General features: G+C 34.9%; 1 protein-coding gene across 1 annotated transcript in view; it reads left to right on the top strand.

Moving 5' to 3' along the window:
* The window catches only part of LOC113229289, a 142311-nt gene that overhangs the window by 123100 nt on the left and 870 nt on the right, over positions 1-18341 (top strand). Inside the window, exons 5-13 of the mRNA XM_026462840.1 lie at positions 14-112; positions 4481-4657; positions 5243-5365; positions 12793-12901; positions 13656-13880; positions 14096-14306; positions 14593-14738; positions 15601-15748; positions 17392-17539. Of these exons, the coding sequence (XP_026318625.1) occupies positions 14-112; positions 4481-4657; positions 5243-5365; positions 12793-12901; positions 13656-13880; positions 14096-14306; positions 14593-14738; positions 15601-15748; positions 17392-17539 (1386 nt within the window). The remainder of the gene's footprint in view (positions 1-13; positions 113-4480; positions 4658-5242; positions 5366-12792; positions 12902-13655; positions 13881-14095; positions 14307-14592; positions 14739-15600; positions 15749-17391; positions 17540-18341) is intronic.

The raw sequence follows: 18341 nt of genomic DNA on the forward strand, positions 1-18341 counted from the left end.
GTTCATTTCGCAGGGCAACACGGTGACCCCCGTTGCGTCTACGTGCCGCCATCTACCGGGCAGACCTACTTCTCCTTTCGGATCGCGTATGCCAAATGCGGTACTAAACCAGGTAAGATTTATTAATAATTCAGAAAAAAACCGACCTCAAAAGTTAGCTTCTTCCTTTTCGCTGTGTTTTATTTTCATTGGAGATGTATCGGTGGAATGTTTTCTTCAATTTTGAAAGGAATACACAAAAAATACAGACAAATTGAGAACTACTTTTCCTACTTTTTTAAAAACCATTTTTTGCCATTTTTTGGTTGCCAAGGCCCAAATCCACTTTATTATCTTGCTGGCGGTAATTATCCCAGCGGGACCCTCGATCATAAGACCGTGGAAACCAACTCATTATAGAGTTTCATTTAGTTTAAAATTCATGATAAATATTATAACAATCTTGAGTATAAAAAGTAATAATAAAATAAGGAAATGGTGACCACCAGCGCGATAGAAGCGTGACTTGGAAAGTCGGGACTTTAATAAGAAATTATGTTATACAAAACATGGCTTACGTACTTAAGGATACGAGATAAAGCCGCTTCAAGTATTTGTTATGACTTAGATTATTATATGAAGAATTTCTAATGTGGATGTACAACAATTTCCGTAAATACTGTATATATATATTAATAGTATAACAAACATGATGTAACAGAAAAGTGTAGTGAAAATCTAGGAATGAAATATATATCTGACAGTGATCCTATATACAAATTATTGGACTAAAATGACAGGTTTTAATTAAGGCTGTTCGCGCTGAAAAATCGTTCATAATCCATGAATCTAACAGAGGTCCTTTATACAAATTAAGGTTTTAATTTCAGGGTTTTAAAGCGCAATCGCTTTATAAAATACGGTGATGTTTTCTCGATGTCTTAACATCGACTTTAATTAATTACTTCATTTGAGAGGTAATTTATTTTGATGCAATGGATTTTACGTTACATATTATTTACAATAATTCTACTATTGAGTACATCGCAAAAATATTATTGTAGAGCACTCATAATTTCATAGAATCACTGTCATACCCGGCCAAAGTTAAAAAAACATCCTAAAATTATTTCTAGCACCTTTCATAAACCATGAACGGTGCTAGGAATAATTTTAGGTTGTTTTTTTATTGTACTGCTTATTTAAATTATTAGATATAACGCCAAATTCATTTATATACACTTAGGTTTGTTAATTATGGCAACATCATTATCACAATACCTATCTTTTATTGTTTTGTCCAAATTGATAATTTTTATAATAAAAAAGTTTGTTCGGGTGTCAAAACATATATTTTTAAACGTGCTCCTAATTAAAAAATACTCAATATTTTTTAATATAAGTAACCACCAATCCATTTCACTCTATATATAAGTATACATTTCGATGCATACCTACTCAGCCACAGTCCACAATCTAATGTTGTTCAGAACTTGATCAGTAACGTAATTCTCTAAATCAAAATTAAATGTCGTCTTATGTATTGCTCTATTCTGCATCTCGTTCGATAATGAAAGGTAAGTAAATTCCTTAAATCAATGAACAATATAGACGTGTTTGTAAAAATATACTATAAGCGTCTGTTTTATATTTGCCAATCATCGTCAACAGTTTGGACCTGATGAATTCAGTATAAGAACTCTGGAATTAACCAGCCCACCTCGCAAGGAATGTCCGTCGACATTTTTTCTTCAGAACAGTAAATTGACGTGGAAAAGTGGACAGTGACGTGACAACATAGAAATGTAACAGTTATAGTAATTGCACGCTACTGCATTAAGTTAAGTGTCGCCAACACACGCAGCTTCGTGTTCAATGTGCGTGGTCTGTGGAAAACTGATTTACCCAGTGACATAAAAACCTGGGTAAATACACTAGCAATAGCACTTACGCAGATCACATGCTATTTGCTTGGCAAGGAAGTAAATAATGAAGAGATTCAGGCATTACTTTGCAGAAATCCATGCTAATAAAAATGGAAGTAAATTAATATGCTACTCCACGAACTCACTTTAAAAAAATAAAGTGCTTGAAAAAATATTCAATACAAGCTATTTTGCACGATTTAACCTTCACTGGGTTCGTGGAGTAGCAACTTAATTTACTACATTTTTATTTAAAAAAAAGTAAATACCAATGCGCATTGTTCCACGGTAGGAATTGAAAAGGTGGTAAATTTGTGAATTAAATAAAGAAAATGAAAATATTTTTCTGATCTAAATCGAGTCCTTAGGTTTCGCGATTGTTACACATAGGAAATGAAACTATTTTTTCGAATTTAATCGAGTATATTATTTTGTTTTTTCAAACAAACCATCGTTTCGGACCCTTCATAGGTCCCGTGATCATTTCCTATGTGTAACAATCGCGCAAACCTAAGAACTCGACACATAATACGTGTTAAGTGCTCTGATAGTGCATGTAACTCAAAAGTGACTCTAGGGTCGAATGACATGCACTAATGTGCAACACTCTATTTACGTTGATGTAAATGCAGGCTTCAATATTCAAATTATATATTTTTATTGCATAAAACCAGTTTACTATAGTATAATAACGAATATTGGAAGCAATTTTTATGATGTGTCTGTTTACATTTTGATCTCCAGCCAACTTCGCATAAGAAATATGCGAAGTTTCCAAGACTTTAGATAGTATTATTCTAAAATGTTAACGTCTTTTCGTCTACACCGCCTCTGGGTAAAGTAAAGGCCTATAAGTGGACTTTGTTCCACCGCCGAAAGACATTTACGGTTTGTGAAATATGCAAATTGCGCTTATTACGAATAGGATTTTGCGTTTGTAGAAAATACTGGAATTCCAGATTCGTTCCATACAAAGTTATAGGATAAACACGACAGAAACTTCATCAAAATTATATAGGGAAAGGCAGTTGACTATATTTAACCAAATTTCATGTGATACACAATACAATTTTTATTGTATTGTGTATAGATTGATTTATAATTAATTAATATAGATTTTAGTAGCTGTAGAGCTCCTTGTGAAAGAGTTCGTCCAGTGAAGTACTGCCACCTTACCTATTTCTGCCGCCAAGCAGTAGTGCGAGCATGAATGTTACTGCGTTCCGGTTTCGAAGGGTAAGGGAGCTGGTGAAATTACAGGCACATGGGACTTGCCAACTTATGTCTCAGGGTGACGGGCGCAGTGGCAGTGCCCCTCAGATCGTTGTGATTTAAAGCTCTGAGTGGAACTGCAACTGTTATCCGTCACCTGTCACTTAGTTTTTATAAAAAAAAGATTAATTTATATTTAATTAATATAGATTAATTTAAAATGTAAATTAATATTTCCTAGGTGAAATGTGCAACACTATTGCAATGGATAGTTTAATTACAATGATGTACGTGTAAGAGACTTATTTACGCTAAGTAAAGTTAGTTTTTCATCGTGATTCCTGCATCTATGTATTATGGCACGACAATATCTGAGAACTTAATGTAGGTTGGGGACAACAAAATAATTAATAAATGATCAAGAACGAATCATAGTTTGAAATTGACAACGCGTTCGTGTAGTACGAGTACGTAAGTTTTAAGCCACAGCTGAGCAAACGGTAATACCTTAGTTTATAAATCATCCGACCAAGTTTCAGTCCGTATGTAGCCCCAATATAACGGACGAGCTCAAGCGACCGCTCCTTCTGCGAATGTTGCGCGCACATTGTTTCTTAGAATCACCACCCGCCAGACTGCATAGCAAAATGCATAAGGCCGATTTTCCCACAGCAGCCGACTTGCAGACGCCTTCCTTTTGATGTCCACTATTATTGACTAACACTGAAGTTATCTTTAAAACAAAACCAATTGCGCAGATGCTGACAAAAAAAAATTATAAGTATACCTATTCTATGATCTTTTTGTGTAATTGTGGTTCTGTTCTCTTATAACATATTAATTTATATCGTTATAACATATAAATTTATATTACACATCAGTGTTATTGTAATTACGTTTCATCCTAAAACAACATATTGGCGCATTTAAAGTCCTCGCTGACCAGCAAACGTGAAATCAAATTTATGTTTTAATTGCAAAATAGGCATAATAATGGACCCTGAGTAAATCGTTCATCGGTTAAGAAGAATTGCTTAAGGCTCATATTTCTTTAAAAGGCTGATCCGGTGCAAGTTCTTTGAGATTTCCACTTTTTATGCAAGTTCGTTCATTTCTAGCAATAAGGATAAGATATTTAAACTAGTTTTAAGTTGTTTATTCTGTTTTTGAGCAATGATCATACATGAAAATATAGAATCAATGGATATTATATATGTAATTATTTACAATTAATGGCCATTGTTATCGTCGCTGTTAAATTCGTTGTTTGTTTCATAGGCACTTCTGAAATTATTTTAAATTTGCCTCCAATTACCAAGTTATTAGAAGATTGTACAATTAATCTTTATCTTGTTTCCTTTTAGATCTACATGGGCAGTTTTACGAGAATACAGTAGTTGTGCAATACGACAAGGATCTTTTAGAAGTGTGGGATGAAGCCAAAAGATTACGATGCGAGTGGTTCAACGACTACGAGAAGACTGCTTCTAAACCTCCAATGGTTATCGCTGATTTGGACGTCGTTCAGCTCGATTTTAGAGGTACGTAAATCAATTTAATTGCCATGAGCTTTTGAAGATCGATGTTAGATGTCAGTAACGAATTAGATTTATTTATCTTATGTGTTCACTGGACTGTTCCGAAATATTAAGGAAATTAAAAACTTATTTATTTAACTCCGAAGTTATGTATGGAATTTTAAAAGTAACCCAATATCGTTCTATTTACGAAACTATTTTTGCGCCCCTATGTAGCGGTGCCTAATAGCCGATAACCATGTAAAGACTGGTTCTAAAAACGGAACACATTTTTCTAAGAAATTTCGCATCTTGGTTGAACTTGTGCTGCTCTACTTTGTGCAAAATTACTCTATATAATCACAACAGAAACCTACAACCCATAGATTCACTGTATCCACTGTTTGTACCTATTTCCGCAAACATACGATAACAATATATTACGATAACCCAAAAAGTAATCAACATTTCTATTATAGAATATATATCAAAGTAAGTATATATTCAATTTGCTTTAGATAACCATCTACAACAAGCCACAAACAATAGCACGTACCTCCTAGACATTGAGTAATACAACATGAAACATATATATCACTATTGTTGCAGGCGACAACGTAGACTGTTGGATGGAGATCCAAGCCGGCAAAGGGCCATGGGCACCACCAGTTTCCGGCATCGTTCCTCTTGGTTCCACCCTAACATTGGTCGTCGCCATCAATGATTATAGAGGTAAATTCTACTAATTATTCATCGCAGTGCTTGCAGGTATCTATAACAGTAACTCAGTAAATGTGTGCTTTTTTCTTTATCTTGATTTATTTCAAAATATCGATGTTGTGGTATACACGTATACTTTCTACAAGTGTATACCACTATATATCTTTTGAAACATCACAGATTTACAGTTAGTACTTTCTGAACATTAATTGGTTTGACATATTCTTTTTTGCATTCATTGTATAACAAATATAAAGCATCAGTTGAGTATAAAATGCGACGAATAAATTTAACGTTTCATTATATTTAATATTTATACAGATTTCTCGTCGCCAATCATGTAAAAAACGTATTCAGTAATGCTTTGAGTTTCATCAAGATTCATTAATTTTTGTAACATAATTTATTATAGGATTTAATATAGTCGTTGTGAAACAATATAAAAAGTGTAAAATATTTCTCGTCATAAGGTCATAGTGGAACTAAACCTAAGACCACTTCGTACCATTCTCCCACGAGTTGTTAGTTCGTCAAATTTCACAGTTTGCTTTGGATGATACGAGTGTCGCATACTCTTCAACTATGGAGAGCACTTACCTACAAAGTATTTTCCTATACTTAAATAAAAAGAAATCGTAGACTGTGACTTCCTCCTACTCCACGTCATTTCTATTTTATTGTAAATAACTGATTCTTTGAAATTGGAAACGGATTTTTCAAGAAAAATTATGTAGGTATCCAAATAGTCACTACCTTCAGCGTTGCTGTCATTACCATACTATCAGACTTTCTCATTCACGACTCAACAATGACTATTTCGAAGAAACGTATTACAATCAGTACTATCAGTTATTCCTTATCTTTTCTCCAAGTATCAGCATTTATAAGTCCCAACGTTCACTCAGTTCAATGGAATTTTTTCCCAAACATTTAATGATCCATTGTAGCACAAAGTCTTCAACAAATTTCCGTTTCCGTCATAACTCCGAAACTCGTACTAACAGGGTAATAATGGCGTGCAAACAGCCGTTAACGGTATGGGGAATAGTAAAAAGTAAACTGGACAAATACGTATGGGTTTACTTAACGGGGCAAGTCGGTTGCCATGGAGACGTGCTTAACCGGGAGGAGTGATTTATAGTCAGTGGGTTAAGCAATGATACTGTGGACGTTTGAGAAATGCATCCAAGGACTAGAAGTTAACAAATGGCAGATAATCATTTGTATGGTTAACGTTAAGTATGCATAAACGCTCAATAACTCTCGCCCACTATCCACACAATTTTGTGTTATTGGCAATATTTCTTCGTGAATAATTACAAAATTATGAGTTAAATGTTTACGGCATAGATATTTTTTGTTCGTTTGAATTGATCTGTCGGTTTTCACGTGACAAAATAAAACTAAAGAAAAATCTTTTCTCCAAAAATTGCTGAAAATTTAATTAGTTTTAGTTGTGTAAGTGGAGTCCAAGAAGCTGTTTCAATGTATGGACGCCTCATTCAATGCATTTAGTCGTCCACGCAGAGGCTATGGGAAACGGCAGGACAAGAATGGTACCTAGCACTGTCGGAGCAAGTTTTTATGAAAACATGAGACACCTTCGTATGTAGCATTGCAGGATGATGGATGGTTTACTTTTACTACAGTATACTTACTTGCATTGTGCTGTTTATACGTTTGTTACTTTGGTAACAAAACCGTAGTTTTAAAAGACTTTTTAATAAAGGAGGTTCTTAATCCGTTAGTATTTTTTATGTGTGTATGTTGCACGATTAGTCAGACATTTGTGAACCGATTTTGATTACTCTTGTTGTAGTACTCTTGTTGTAGTCCCATTTAAATTTGAAGAAAACATTCCACCTCTAAGGGTGGCAAATCAGGATATAAATCCGGTTTATCGTGTTTCACGTATAAAACTTGGCACATATAATTCCAATGAAAATAAAATGTTATGGCAAATAGATGCAAGGAACTTTTCAATAGTATCATTACATTTTTATATTAAATAAATCTAGTGTAAAGTACTTATTTTGTGTTTGGGATCGTATACGATCCTTGACCTTGTTTAGTAACATATACATAGTACAGGGAAAACTTATACGCATACTTTTGAGGTCTAGTTTCCTTTTATAAAAAAGTTTTTGCTTCTACTGTAAGTACTTTAATTTTCAACTCTAAAATCTTTCACTAGGTGTTACTAGCCGCGACGAAAGTCAGTACAATGATGTATAACAAAAACATACAGGAGAAATTCAACGACTCGGACCCGTGACTCAGACGGTTAGAGCAAAACACTGCACCGTAGCTTTGCTATGGTGGTATGTGCAAGTCCCACCGGGTCGACGAAATTTGTTCTGTGTGTTCGATCTTTGTATTCACAATCATAACTAAAGTAACTTACTACTTTTGATGCGGAGGGTGAACTTACCGAATTGCAAAGTGTGTGGGTTTCCTGAGGATGTTACATCATTTGCTCATGTAGTGTGTTCGGACGGAGCCTATCAGGGCACGGTTATTTGGACAGGTTGGTTTCCATACATTTAATGCTGAATGGTTTCAATCTGTTTTGTCGGAGCCGACATGTAGTGCCGCGGAAATTTTGTATTCATGTTTGGTTAGGTAGTATTTTGATTTATCTGTCTGAAATTTATTAAGTGTTTTCTTGAGGCATCGTTTTTCTAATGGAGCTGACATGTTCAATAACGATCAAAGCCCTTAAATAAATAAATAGTAAAAAAAAAAAACAAAAAAAGAAGCAAAACTAGTGGTGTTATTTCACAAAAAAATCTCAATTAATATTTCAACTTTACTAACTTTCTAAGTAGAGAGTATACATCTAGTCGTAGCTATATGCCACAAAAATTTCAGTTTATTTTTTATTTTTGTCTGAGCTACATATTATGTTACATTTTGTTAATTACTTGGCCATTGTCCAACCTAAAAGAATAGTAGTAATGCACAAAAAAGATAGGCACAGGCAAACGTTAATTTAATTAAAGCCAAGCAATAAATAGCATGAATTCGTGCGTAAATGGTTCACGATTTGCTTTGACCAGATACAGAGGTTAGTTTCATTCGATTAGTTTGTTTTAATGTTTTTTTTAATCAAATATGTCTGTGGCGATTGCTATAAATATATATCAAGGTTGTAGATGCTTAATAAATTTATTGAAAGATTTGGTGCAAGTTGGTTCCTGAATTTGAGTTTATTTAGTTCTAATTTTGGGGCTGCGATCACCGCTCTGGGTCGTGGTTGGTTCAGCAAGTGTTCATTGCCGTCCAGCGGAGCAATACTACCAGTATAATGGGAACTTTTGAGCCGGATACGATACGGGGCGGGATGTTTTTAGGTTAGATTAGTTTTTTAGGATAAAAATCTCATATTTTAGTACCTATTGTATTTCTGCTACAATAATTTAGTTTTAAAGCGACATTTCGGTGTTGTCCGTATTTTTAACCCCCGACGCAAAAATCATTAGAAGTTTATGTCTATGTATCTGTGTTTGACTGTCTGTCTGTGGCATTCGTTGGTCCCAAACTGCTGGATTATTATTTAAATGCTTATGTCATAGTAGAACAAGGACAAGTAGGGCAACTCCGTACCCAATAACAGCGCGACTTGTGTGTGCGAGCAACCGTGTACGAGCGCACACATTCGCATAATAATGAAATGCGCGTTGGCCAGCCCGAATTCGAAACAATTGACGGGTGTCGTCAATTGTTTCACTCCAAATTGACCAGATTAACTTGATCTTTGCTATAATGGACAAAAATTGTAAAATTACATATTTAATATTTAATTACCCATGAAGTGTGATTCCGTCTGTTTTGTAATTAGATATTTTGCTGTTTATCCCCACACCACCGAATGGAACAGCCCCCTATTGTTAGATATATTAACTTTATTAGAATAAATACAGAATCTTTTTGGAATATACGGAGACATACAAACAGGTCAGTTATTGCCGCTGTACTATTTCAGCATTCTAATTTGTGATTTCAGCGCAAACGAGAGTTGATACTTAAAAGTGATTTTTGACTATTTGCCTAATGAGTTGCCAGGGATAGATAGCCCTTATTTCGTGTCTATTTCTGGGTTATGCAAATTTGTGCATCCGCACACGATACTCGGCGGCCGTGCACTTATACAGATAGAGCTGCGACGTTAAATATGGAGTTACCATACTGTTTTTATTCTACTATGCTTATGTAATAGGCATGGTTCCTAGTTATATTTGATGAATCTCTGTTCAGATGCTTAAAGATCACTAGCTCTTTTCCCAGTTAATGTAGGTCTCTCGGTCATAAAATGAACATTTCTTTTACGTCCACTTATCCGATCGAGTCGAAATTTTATATACTATGGAAAACCGATGATATTACAATTATTTATGGTAACATTGACCGAATGTTGCAACCAGGACAGTCAGATTACATCACTCCTTCAACTCAAAGCAGAACAATCGTGTTTGGGCTCATTTCATTGGTCTTTACGAGTAGGATTCCAGGATTCCAGGTGGTGACTTTTTGAAGTACACTGTTTTGGAGTTATTCCCATCTGATCACCTTAAACCAATCTCCTATTGGATCCGTTTTATTTTATATTATTTTCGATTCCCATCGGATCCCCTATGCAGCGAATCAAGAATAAATATTAGTATTTTATTCCCACTTGATGTCCTGGTATTTATAAGCTTATTCTTGGTAGATACTGTAGTACAGTCAACAAGAAAATGTATTTATATAATATCATTAACCTGCTACAACAAACATTTATTATAAAAAAATTATTGTCTATGATTATAACATTTGATCACGATTGCTCATTAAATGAATATTTCATTTTAAAACTTATTTTCCTCTTGCCTGTACTTATCTTACAAAAACGATCCGTTTTGAACTGCAAAATATAGAGAGGATCAGTTCGGATTTAAAATTGTCAGTGGATCAAGTAAGGGATCAGTAGTAATAAAACCTTTTTTGTATCGGGTATTTGTAAATTGTAACTTAATTAAATATATAGTTCTGTCTTATTTAGTGTCATACTTCTAATATAAATTTAAGACCTATCTACCTTATACCATTGACTCTTATCGTCTCTCAATCTCAGCTGGATTACTATTCCACGCACAAATCGCATATTTCTCAAGTTACTCTAGATGACAGCAACATTGGTACATACGAAAAAGTCACGTATTTGCCTAACGTTTATTGCGTTGCCAGAAAATACCGTTGTTAGTGAGGTATCACCTTCTCACTTGCCTCCATTTACATTGTAAACAATCTTTACTTAAGTGTCAACCGAAATAAAGGCTATACTAGCCACTTAAGAAGGCTATTGAGCCTTAATGTATGGAAGTATTGACTTCCATACATTTTGTACACACGTGAAGAGTCTTCGTGACCAAAGAATAATAATATTTAGCGAAATACACATGATATAGTCAATTAGCCTCAAGAGCAATTAACCTCTGGATGAATTTTAAATCTGTATTACGTTAATAAATTTCGTGCAGTTATTAGTAAGAAATCTAAAAACGGTTTTGTGTGTAATAGCTAAAGAAATGTGAATAGGAGTGTGTCAAGTAGAGTAGTACGTACCTAATACTGTGAAATAAAGTCTTATTGTGAAATTAATTATTATGTGATCTGATGACTCTATGTAAGCATTAAATATTAATTCTAATTACTTACAACCATCATCATCAGTATCAGCATCATCATCATCATCATCATCATCATCAACCTATTTATACGCCCCACTGCTGGGCACGGGTCTCTTCTCAGGCGTGGATTTCAGGCCACAATCCGCCACACTGGCCCAATGCAAGTTGAGGATTTCACACGTTTTCCAAGGGTTGTTAACCTTCTTCGACATGTAGGTTTCATCACGAATAAACATTTATAAAATTTATAAACATATATAAATGGTGTATTGGATACAATACATTGAATTGAAGTATAAAATCGAATATTAATTTAAAAACAGCATAATCTTTGCTTTAGTTATATTACTTATAAATTAATACATAGTTTGACAGGTAAGTACAATAATACTGTTTGTTATAAAAGTATTCATGACACTGAATTACTTAGTCTCATAATAAACGTTGTCTTAAATATTTTTACGACTTTCAGTGTAAACATTATAACTTTATAAATTGATTGTTGGTGGAAATAAAATATTTCTAAAATCGGAACATTGTAATCTGTATACTACATAACGATAACTTTTTATAACAAAAAACCGACTTCAAAAGTTTTATTGAAATCGGTTACCGTAAGGTGCGCGAAACCGGATTCATCCCCTAGTTTGCGACCCTTAGAGGTGGGATATTTTCTTCTAATTTAAATGGGACCAATGCTGAGGTACCCTTTTTCCAACAAAAAAAAAAAGAATCACCAAAATTTTCACATTGTTGTAAACCATAATTCCTATTTGTTGGCTGACCGCACAGCTTGCGTCTCTTAATGGAATGTTTGCCCATTTCCTTATTTACTTTGTTTTGTATGGTTTTGTAAGTGCCTTACCGATGCACTGATGAAATAATAATCCATCTCCGTAATGAGATTTATGGAAAGTTTGTTTAACACTTCATTCATGTTGTTCAAGTTACCTACTAATGGATGCTTGACAGTATATCAACTAGTAAGGTAAACATACTTAACTATATTTCTTCTTCTACGTTCATTTAAGTATTTACAATTTCTATGTCCCGCGGAGACGTGCGGTTAGGGCAATTTACAATCTGGGTCCCAAACTGTCTTTGGGAGATAAGTTTAAAGAGATTAACGTCCTTACACTAACGTCACAGTACATTTATGAAAATGTTATTTATATTAAGACAAATATATTTTTTTTATGAAAAATAGTGACAGACTTAACGTTCATACGAGGATAAAAATAAAAATAAACTGTTTCTTAACAATCGTTTTCATAAAGTCTCAAATTCATTTAAGGGGCAATGTATATGCTTCTAAAATTAAATTCCGATTGATATTCAAAATTAGCCACTTACTAAGCTTAAAACTATAGCGGAACAAAACTTTATACTAAAGGTTATTAATATTAGACAACTTCTGCGTACTTGGATGACAAAAATCCGTGGTAGTGACCCGTGTACCTCTTGCAGGTAGTCTCGATCTAAGATGTTTAAATTAGATATTATAATGGAAATGTATTCAAATGTATATTTATACAGAGCAAACCCTAGAGTTTCTTGCTCATTCTTCTCAGGGGAATCTGCCTCACGAATGAGCAGTAGAGCTTAATCAGTATGACGATTTGAAGTGTAATTTGCTTACCAATGAAATAAAGATTATTTGACTTTTGACTATGGCTCTACTTCGGGTTAGGTACATTGAAAAAATTAAGTTTTTAATTAATAGTATCTCAAGTACAACAACAAATTTAAATCTAATCATTTGATTTTCAGGTGAATTCGACATGCGAGTCAAGTCCTGTGCAGCTTCAGATGGCTCCGGACACGTAATACAGCTGTCAGACGAATATGGCTGCGTGTTGCGCCCTAAGATGATATCAAGGTTTGTTTGATTAATATTGGTTTTTCTTACTATCTTAATTTTCATGTACGTGTTTATTTTATGGGACTTCTCAATAACTTGATATAGGACACAGTTATCATCACTTTTAAATTAATTTAAGTATACAAACTACATTCATATATTCGTCTTCATCTGTAAACATTTTACTGGTCTTTAGGATTTATGCCCCATGTCAGCAGTTTTTTTATGAACTTAGAAGCTCTTATTAGCAGCAGAAATTACAGGGACACTTATAAAATTATGTCTCAGCATGGCGGGCGCAGTGGCAGTGCCCTCAGATCTTTGTGTGTGACACGCCTGGTGTCGCGTCGCTTACCACCAGGCGCACAACTTGTTCGAACCGCCACTTGGTATCAAAAAAAAAAAGTATTTTGATGAAAGTCTAAAAAATGAACTACTAAAAGAAAGTGTTTCATCTAAAAGAAGCTCATCAAAAAACTGAACTAAACATGGAAGGTTGTAAAGTCTGTCAAAAATTGAATTAAAAAATATTAAACACAATGTAGGCAAACATTGATGATGAAATGAAATGTTAATGTGACTGTAATGTCAAACGTAGCAACCAAACTCTACCGATAAAATTTTACGAAGTTAGGGTGAACCTTATATCTATTGTAAACAGGGTAATAAATTTAAAAGAACACTTCTCCCATTAAATAAGCACCAACACGTGGTGGTGACTAGTCTTTAGTAGATCAGACACTAATTGTATTTTCTTTTTTTTTAATTTCAGATTCCTCAAAGCAAAAGCAGCCGATGAAAGAGCTACAGTCATAACTTACGCATTTTTCCATGCGTTCAAGTTCCCTGACGCACTTAGTGTTCACATCAGATGCAAAGTTGAAATTTGCAGACATGGTTGCTTGGATCATTGTCAGCTTGCTGGTGTGTCACCTGCAAGACACGGCGCTTTGGACAGGAAAGATGATAGAACGCATCAGGATCATAACGATATCAAGTAAGTAGCAGCTGAAATTGCTTTATGTATTTCCGCCTTTAGGCTAGCGTAAACGTGTAGTCAACATACTTCTTGAAGCAATGCACTTTCTATTCGATCTATTTAGACAAGACTCTGACAACAATTTCACCAAATCTAGAAAATGGTTTAAAAAATCATGCTCTCTTCCGGTGCGGCGCGCACATCTGGCTTAATCATCTTTATATAATTTTCAGCGACTCCTCAGCCGACGACGGCGATCTTCAACTAACTCAAGAATCTCAACATCTTCCCTTAGAAGAAGCATTTGGCGACGAAGTCTCTGGGGATGCAGTACCTGCGCCTGCTCCGTTGCCTCAAAGAGCTCCTGCGCCAGTTGTGGAACCTAATACAGATCACATGAGCGCCGTTGAAGAACTAGTTGAAGCTCTAGCAAGGCCTTTCACTGTGAGTAACTCCTCTTTTAACAAAGGGTGTCGTACGTATAATTTTCCCAAATTCAAAGCAATGCCAATTTAGTGGTCTCCATTATCTGTTCTACACTTCTATTTCAACTTTTCTTTGTGCCAAGTAACACATTTAGTACCAACTGTGGGTAAGTTTGTTTTTTGTGTTCTCTGTTTAACAATTGCACAATGCACACAATTATAACAGTGAATATAAATATAAAAGCCCACAAGCGATCATTGCGCTTGATGCTGCTTCAAAATTGGAATATTAATTATATTTCCAGGACCGACCATCTGACCTAGGGGAACGAGAGAGATTCCCACACGGTCCTCGCAAGTTATCTAACGATGTCAAGCCAGAAGCCACGGGTTCGTTAGGAGACAATATCGTGCCCGCCAAACCACCGGGTCCTGCTGTTGCTGGCCCAAGGTAATAATATCTTAAAATTTCTTATTTTCAACATGAAACAGAACCTCTCTTATGAAAACGAGACAAGCAACACCTTGAATACCAAGATTCAAGGTTTTTTAAAATGTTGTAATAAATGGATAATTTATTTTTGTTTTACATATCGAGTTCTTAGGTTTTCTCAATTGTTATACATAGGAAATGAAACGATTTTTTTAGGATCTAATTTACGCCCCTTGGCCACAGCTAACTGAGTCAACCCTCACTCGAAATGTTGGTTTGTTTGAAGAAACGAACATACGCGATTTTTCATAAACACTTTAAAAAAAGAATGACTTTTGCAGTGGAACATTTTGTATTTCTAGAAATTTTAGGCGTAGAAGGATTATTTCAATCATTAATCATATGTATCAACACAAACATTTTTTACAATTGAGCCGCTCCAATTTCGAAAATATATTATAGCTGAAAGATCTTGATCGAAAACATTTAGTACGTGACATTGATAGTTTCATCGGGTTTATTTAGTAAAATCTTTCGAGTCGATGGAATGGATGGAATCACCTCTTAAACTATCGTGAGACAGATAACGTCATCATTAATCCTCATCAACATGTTTTCAAGTATCCGTAGGTATACGGTAAAATGTAAATTTTAAAGAGCAACAGTTTTAATACCTGTATCAATTGATACTACAATTACATTTAGCCTGATGTATCCACTGCTGGGCAAAGGTCTCCCCCTGATCCCTTCACGCGTCCCGATCCTGAGCTGACTGAACCGAAGCTCTATCGTAGGCGTCGAGTTTGTCAAGCCAACGCTTTCTTGTTACTATTCGAACATATTGTTTTTTGGTTTATAATTCAAAATGAATGTGTTTAAGGTCTCTTCGCAAGAGACGTACAGTACGAGAGGGGCGCTCCGCTGATGTTGGTGTGTCAGGCATCTACGAAGTTGTCTCCGAAGCTGACCTGGCGTTTGGACCTTCCAGGGAGTCTGTCACTGTATTCAGCGGAAGAATTCGGGAAGAGGTAAATTAGCAGTTTTCATCATTATTTACAGTAAATATCGTATTCGAAATGTGTGTATTTTATATGTTTAATAATCTTAAGACAGAATACTAAGAAACCGACCTCAAAAGTTCGTGGAATTAATTACATTTGCCAAGTTTTAATGAAATCGATCATCATCCCCTAGTTATTGACACCCTTGGAGTTGGAATATTTTCTTGAAATTTAAATGGGATCACTACTGAGGTACCGCCATTCTAACAAAAAAGAATCATCAAAATCGATTAACATATTATCGCGTAACATACATACAAAAGAAAACATTCGAATTGAGAACCTCATCCTTTTTGGAACTCGGTTAAAAAACTTATAAATTAAAATATAACATGAACTTTTGTGATAATTATTATCAAGTAACTGCTTAGTTTGTTAACGCATTTATTTATTATGTAAATATGATACAAGGGCATGACACAAGATTTAATATATAAGCTGGTTCCAGTAAGATCGATCCAAAGTCCTGTCAAGCTTCATTGGTTCGTGACTGTTTGTATTTATTTATCCACCAATACAAAACAGTGGCCTCCAAAAAGTCAATAAAACCGCCATCTGTAAACTAACAATTCGTCGAAAATAATTTAATGGGCTCAAATACAACAGTCCTGGTTAAGAAGATCAAGGAAAGTTACCATATTATTGTAATGTTATGGGATTTCCATGTTATACCAAATTTCATGTCGATCGAACAAGTGGAAATAAAATACATATTCATCTTAACAAGATCTTCGTAATCTTTCAACAGTGTTCACAATACATAGCTAAGACTGTATACAAAATGTATGAGTTCCATATCAAGTAGGTACCTTTGCGAGTTGCGAATTCATGAATATTTGCATATTTAACCGTCGTTGCAAATAGAGAGAAGTTGAGTAGCTTTCAGGTTAGTTTTCTCTACCTAATTTCGGTGGCAATTTTTATTATTTAGATATTCTAGAACATTAATATGAAGTATTACTAATATTCGAGTGTAGTATCATGAAATATTACTTAATATTTCACGATACCATATTTGAATACCCTTATTATATTAAATAACCCTATTAAATTAGCCCTCAAATAAAAAAAAAACGCTTTAAGATCAATCTACCTGCTTGGGAACAGACCCACAGATACACAGACAAAGGCTTCAAAATGCTTTACACTTATAACTGGGTAATTTTCAGGTTACTTTTCTTTACCTAATTTTCATTATTATTATTTAGTAGGTATCCAAATATGGTATCGTGAAATATTAAGTAATATTTCAGGATACTACACTCGAATATTAAGTAATACTTCATGTTAGCATACTAGAATATCTAAATAATAAAAATTGCCACTAAAATTAGGTAGAGAAAACTAACCTGAAAATTACCCCACTCACCTCTTTTTGCATCGACGTTAAAGATGAAAATATTCATTAATTCGCAACTCTCAAACGTACTTGATATGGAACTCATACATTTTGTATTGCCGTTCGTTGAACATTACGCACTTTCCTTTTTTACGCGAAACAAATGTCATTTTGCATATTGTGTTGTCATTTTATTTTAATGAAGATGGGCAGTACTTATGGAGATGAATTACCAAATAGATTTTTTCTCTACATTTATCGTCATAATCAGGTTGTGTACGGCATCTGCATGGGCGCAATATCGTTTGGCGCTCTGTTTGCGTCCGCAGCAGGTGCAGCGGCCGGCGCGGCCCTGGCCGCCGCCGTACTGCTGCAAAGGCTGCGCTCGCGCATGGCCGCGCATCCTCCTCCTACGCAAGGTACGTAAATTTGTTATTTCCCTAAAAACAGGAACTAAATAGAAAACTGTGCGAACAGGGGAAGAATATTCATTGTGGACGTACACATTTTCTACATTGTTCTCATCCTTATCGTACCGATGGCACACTATAATGCTTGCCATCAGTGAAAGGATTTGCCAATCGGCGTAAGGTACACACCGAATGTCGCCCAGGGTGCGCCAGATGTACAGGAAATGATACCAATGTTATCATTTACCAGACAGGCGAACACATGTCCAGGGCAATTTTGATAGTGGTGATAATGGTCGTGGTTGTGATTGTAGTTGCATTTGTGTTATTAATTATATTAATTTAACTTAATTAATATTTCTTCACAAACTCTGCGACTTCAAGTCTGCTAACTAACCTAATCTTTGTATGTGTAAAACGTCAAACGCACTGTTAGGTTCTAACAGCATTGCATAGACATTACGTGACTTTGATAGTTCAACTTTTTGCACCGTGGACGCCTGACGAGGAGGGAAATTGGATTGGGAAATGAACTTTTCTAAATTGGTCTCTGGTACTCATAGCACTAGGAATTCCTTAAATTTGAGATCAGGTAATTGGTGTGGTAGTCTGACACATAATTATTACTTTAGCACCACCACATGTTACAAATCTGAATGATAGCAGGCGTAGATTATATATAAAATTCCATACGTTGCCAGTAACAAAACATAACATGAATGTTTTGTAGATTTTAAGACTTTCGTGGTTATTCACTAAATGATTGTCACTAGTAACAGGTTTCTTACCACGGTATAACTTATATATATAT

This window comes from Hyposmocoma kahamanoa, unplaced genomic scaffold (genome assembly GCF_003589595.1).
Source record: "Hyposmocoma kahamanoa isolate Upper Pololo Valley unplaced genomic scaffold, ASM358959v1 296, whole genome shotgun sequence".
Lineage (NCBI taxonomy): Eukaryota > Metazoa > Arthropoda > Insecta > Lepidoptera > Cosmopterigidae > Hyposmocoma > Hyposmocoma kahamanoa.